Source organism: Alligator sinensis, unplaced genomic scaffold, assembly GCF_000455745.1.
Source record: "Alligator sinensis unplaced genomic scaffold, ASM45574v1 scaffold1295_1, whole genome shotgun sequence".
NCBI classification, from domain to species: domain Eukaryota; kingdom Metazoa; phylum Chordata; order Crocodylia; family Alligatoridae; genus Alligator; species Alligator sinensis.
In genome coordinates this window covers 187,145-192,269 of record NW_005841880.1, presented here as the reverse complement: position 1 = coordinate 192,269, position 5,125 = coordinate 187,145, and the positions used below count along the sequence as shown (strand labels likewise).

At 67.3% G+C, this 5,125-nt stretch overlaps 2 protein-coding genes across 2 annotated transcripts in view; both read right to left on the bottom strand.

Annotated features, from left to right (window-relative positions):
• ANO8 (anoctamin 8) overlaps nucleotides 1-5,083 on the bottom strand; it is a 14,245-nt gene extending 9,162 nt beyond the window's left edge. Inside the window, exon 1 of the mRNA XM_025196552.1 lies at nucleotides 4,904-5,083. Coding sequence (XP_025052337.1) covers nucleotides 4,904-5,033 — 130 coding nt within the window. The 5' untranslated portion in view covers nucleotides 5,034-5,083. The remainder of the gene's footprint in view (nucleotides 1-4,903) is intronic.
• Nucleotides 1,975-4,766, bottom strand: LOC112549196. Its single transcript, XM_025196363.1, has 2 exons — nucleotides 2,251-4,766; nucleotides 1,975-2,072 (listed from the first exon to the last, which is right to left on the bottom strand). Exon 1 carries the CDS (start codon nucleotides 3,819-3,821, stop codon nucleotides 2,598-2,600), a length of 1,224 nt encoding a protein of 407 aa, XP_025052148.1. The 5' UTR covers nucleotides 3,822-4,766; the 3' UTR covers nucleotides 1,975-2,072; nucleotides 2,251-2,597.
• Nucleotides 5,084-5,125: the final 42 nt, after the last annotated feature.

Sequence of the window (5,125 nt, the reverse complement as noted above, 5' to 3'; positions counted from 1 at the left end):
CCCCCAGCCACGGCTGCTGGAGAGAGGCGGCGGGCGCTCTCTAGATTTCCTCTGTCTCTATGGAAACCCACGGAAGTGCTGCACCCTCACGGAGGGGGGGGGGTGTCTTCTGCTGCACCCTGTTTTGTGCCCGGAGCAAACCGGGCTCCTTGCCTCTGGGTCCCAGCTGCCCGGTGCAGGGAGTGGGCCCTGGCTGGCTCCCCATGCCCCCCCATCCCCTTCTGCATTGCTCAGCCCCAGTGCCCTTGCCCTGCCCAGGGCTGTGCTGCTTTCTGGGCACACTGGGCAGCTGGCACGGGCAACAGCAGCCCCACGTGCCATGGAGAAGTGCCCCGGACCCCATGCACACAGCCCCGCAGTGTGCAAATGCCCTTCGCCCCAACCCCTGGGTCTGCATCCAGGGCTGGACACCCAGGCCACTGCCCCTCACCAGCTGGTGCCCCCTGGCCAGACCCACCGGTCACCAGGAGGCCTCTCTCCAAAGGAAAAGCTGCCCTGAGGGACACAAAGGGTTAAGAGAAGCTGCATCCCCCACCCTTGTCACCCCTTGCTCAGCCTTGTGCCCCTCTCCCACCCTGGTGGTGCCAGGCGCTGCCCAGTGTCTCAGCTGAGACCCCCCCCACCCCCAGCTCATCTCCTGCACCAGAGCTAGTGGCATTCGCCAGGCCACGGGTCCCTTCCCGCCCTTGGCAGTCACCGCTGCACGGGGCAGGCGTGGGGGGAGGTCCGGCCTGCGCCTCGACCCTCCCGATTCTGGCCGGATGTGGGCGAACAACTGGCTTAACCGCGCTTCTGCGCACAAATAGTTCAGTTGCCCTTTTCCCCTCCCCTTCTGTTGGAGACCCCAAGGGTCCCGTGGATGCTGGATCTACCTGCAGATGCACGTTGGGGGGGGGGAAGAGGGAAGATCCCCAACCAGGAACGAGGGGCCGGCTCAGGACACTGCTTTCCCCCCAACAGAGCAGGGGGCATCCCGCAATGGCAGAGCTGGGGCTGGGTGCAGCCGTGCCGGGGGCGCTGGGGCAGCAGGGTGGGATTGTGGGGGGCCGTGGCAGAGCAAACAGCACCCAAGGCTGGTGCTCGGTGCTGGAGAAGCGGGGCAGCGCCCAGGGGAGCTTCAGGCCGGGCCGGATGCTCGTGCCCGGGCACGCGACGCTGCCGAGCGCCCACGAGGACATTCCAGGGCAGCCTGGCTGCCTGCCGCGGCTGCAACAAAGCCGGGCTCTCTCCGCACGGCCCAGCTGGGCCGGCGCGCACAGGCCTGGCATTGTGGGCTCCCGTCTGCCCTGGCACGGCTGCAGCAGAGAGTGGGGCTGGGGGCTCCCTCCTGCTGCCTACCTGGCTGAGCTGGGGAGTTTCCCGGGGCGGCAGGAACCGGGCTGGGCTCTCAGCGCCTGTCAGTGCTGCCCGCTCCTGCAATGCAGCCACGTCTGGGGTGAAACCGCTGTCCGAGTCGGGGCGACCCCACAGACGAGCTCCAGGGCAGGGAAAGGAGAGAGGACTCGGCGGAGCCTTTACCCCTTGGGAAGGGGACGCATTACTACACAGGGCGCTTGGAGACGGCGCATCTGACAAGCCAGCAATTGCCACGCGGCAGGTCACGCAGCTGCTGGATTCCCGCGGGGGCCGGGAGGGTGCGGCCCCGGTAAACAAGGGAGACCAAGCTGGTACTCGAGCTATGAGGAAGCCTGCTCCTGTCTGTGTCCCACGGGCACCGATCCAGGATTTGCACGCAGCACAGCCCTCCCTGAGCACTCAGGGCACTGCCTGGGCAAACTGAGGTCCCTTGAAAGGACCGGGCTAGGCTGGATGTGAGCTGCATGGTCTGGACCTGGATATTGGGGGTACAGTGGCCCAGGCTGGAACTGGGAGGGGTGGGTGGTCCGTTTTCTCAGCCTTTGCTTTCTCGGGTGACTGCCCCTTCCTGTGCCTTGACTTCCCCACCTGTGAAATGGGGCAACAGATTGCAGGCTGGCTCCTCCACGCTGCTGGACAGCTGTCAGTCCTGACTGGTGAACAACGACTGAGGAACCCGACGTTGGAGAAGGAGCTGGAGGATTTCCTGGGCCTTGCTGAGCAGCCAGGAGGATGGTGCAGGGCAGGGGTGTGAGGCCAGCACCCTGAGCAGAGCAGTCGGCTCCACCTGCCTTGCCCATCTCTCGCCCGTGCTGTGAATCGTGCCGCAGGGGGAATGCAGGATGCAGCCCCTGGGACCACAGCGCTGTCTGCCCGGGGCTGACTGGCCATCACCTGCTGCGTGCTCAGCTGCAGAACACACTCGAGATGCTTTCTACAGCGGCGCTGGGGCTTTCTGCCAGGGCATCCTCCCACCCCGGGCCCCCGGCACTGAGAGATCCCAGGTGCCAGCGAGCGACTGACAAACTACAGCGTGCAGCCAGCTCTGGGGTGGGATGCAGCACTCGCAGAGGAAGCGATGCAGAGGCCCAGGCAGCCGGGCCTAGGAGCCTGCCCGGTGACCCGACAGGCCAGCCACGGTGCAGGGATGCAGCAGCGGGGTCGCCTTGATGGCTGTGGCCAGGCCGCGTGCCGTCTCCGTCCATCCCAAGGGCAGCATCTGCCAGGAGCGTTAATGGCACCTAATTAGCATGCAGTAACGAGGCTGCTCCGGCTCCCGGTGACCTTGCAGCCTGCATGCAGGCCTGTCCTCCGCGCTCGCTGCAGCGGCAGCCCCTCAGACAGCAGACTCCTCCCTGCTGGGAGCGATGGCCCGGCGCTCTCCCTTGAAGCTCCTGCTCCATCTCCAGCTCAGCTCTGCGCCTTCCTGGTGCCAGGATGATGTGCAGCGCCAGGAGCCGGGGGCTGCTGGGAGATGCTGGGGTCAGGAGGCAGCGGGTCCCTCTGGGAATCTGGTCCAGGCTGGGACGGAGACTCCACCGCCCAGGCCAGTCTGGCTCCAGCCCCCAACAGCAAACGCGGGGGCCTGCCCTTGTCCCGGACGCTGTTTGCCTTGCTCCTTGCCACACCAGGCCCAGCTGGGCCTGTCTCTGCTCAGCTGCCCTTGTCTTGACCCGTTTCCAGGGTGCCACGCTGGAATCTCCCTGCCCCGCACTCGGATGTCGGCGCCAGCTTGCCCGGGTCCCAGCTGTGTGTGCAGGGCCGAGGACCCAGCTGGGCTCGGGGGGAGCACTGGGAGAGCTGCAACCTCTGCAAGGGCCTTTATCTCTTGCAGCCACAGAAGAGGCCTCTGGTGGCAGCTGCTGCCCAAAGCCTGCCTGGCTCCCGGGATCACAGCGTGCCGGGATCCAGGGCTGTGGGCACTGAGCACGCTGGGCCAGATGCCCAGTGAGATGCCCACGTGTCAGGCTTGCATAACAACCCAGGTGTGCCGGAGCCAAGGATACCCTTGCCAGAGCACGGTAACAATGCCCGGAAGGACTCTGATCCTCAGCCCAAGCCCCACGGGACCTCGGGGAGGATCCCTGCCAGCCGTAGAGGGCTTGGGACACGCGCATGAGCTGCTCCAGGCCTGTCCAGCACAAGTGGGGATGCCTCCTTCGGCCTGCGTCTTGCACCCAGGAACGCTGCACCCGCTGGATGTCATGGAGCCGGGGATGCGTTCCTAGCCCCGAGACTGGGACAGGAATCGAAGCAGGATCTGGCATCCACACAAAGCCAGCAACAGCCCTGCCCTGCCCAGCTCTGCGCCCCTGCCCGGCCGTGTGTCCAAGCCAGTTGTCGCCACATCGTGCAGCTCCAGGGGTCTCGCCTGCTGCTGGCCCAGCGGTGCCCTCCCTGCAGCCGGCGGGGTCCCGGGAGAGCCCTGCAGATGCACTTCTCCGCGGGTGCCTCTTGTTCAACATGATACTGCTGGCAGCTCATGCAGGGGGAAGGGCCTCTGGGCTGGAAGGACATTGCTAAGGATGGTCCTGGCATGGGGCTGCACCGCCCCGGCCTGCGGAGGCCTTGCAGCAGCTGCATGCTGCTTCCCAGAGTAGGTGACTACTGTCCCAGGGGGAAACTGAGGCACACGAGTAGGGACTTCCCAGCCCCCAGCAGGGTCCTAGCAGCCCGGCAGGCTGGGCACTACATGCCCGGAGCCACGCCATGCCCCACGGCAGCTGGCCCCTGCCCAGCTGAGATGGGTCCGCGTCCCTCGCACAAAGCCCCAGCCCGCGCTGCACCGCACCGCGCTCGCCGGCGCTTCCTTCCACCAGGCAGGATGAGCTCATCATGCCACTGACCATGAATTATTTACGTTGAGCTGCACGAGGCGCAATCCGGGATGGGAGACAAAGGGCTCCGCGGGCCGGGGCGCACGGGCCGCTGGGCTGAGTGCACAACAGATCCCGCACACGAGGACGTGGTGCAAAAGCTCGCCCGGATGCACACGTTCCTGCACGTGCTCACTATCGGGAGTGCACACGCACCCCGTGGAGCTGTCGTGAACACGCGTGCGCCTCCAAATCTGCAGCTGCTGCCGCTCTAGGTCACTGCGCTGCCCAGGGCCCAGTCGGGAACCAGCGCCCTTGTGCACCGCAGGCCCCCGCACAGCGGGTTCCCCCACCCGGCATCCCTGCAGCCTGGGCCCCCTGCCCCAGTCGGAGCTAGCATTGCCCCTAGCTGACCCGGCTCCAGCCCCCTCGCCCCTGCTTCGTGTGGGCAGGGGACTGCTCCCGTCCGGCCTGCCTCCTCGCTAGCACCATTGTTTCTCGGCAGCGGGACCACGTGCCAGCCCGAGGTTTGCAGCACTGCTGCTCCGGGCCCTCGGAGACCCTGCGGCAGGAGCCTGGCGCCGGCACCCCGGAGGTGAGCAACGAGCACCCCCTTCCTCGTGGCACGGGGGAGCTGGGGCAGCTCGCCCAAGGTCACGCAGCAAGCGGGGGGCGCAGGCCGGAGCAGGCTCCCAGGCGTCCTGCCCTAGCCCCCGGCACGCGCCCCTCACCCTGGCACCGTGTCGGCTCCCAGTCGCACCAGTGACTCCAGTGCAGCAAGGGGCCCAGCCCTGAGCCCCGCAGGACGCGGGCCCCCGTGGGCTCCCAGCGCCAGCCCAGCCCAGCCCAGCCCTTCTGCATCCGCAGCGCCGAGCTGGAGCACCTCACCTTGGCTCGCTCGCCTAAGGTCACCCCGGCTGCGGCGCCCGCCCCGCTGCCCCTGCACCCCGCGC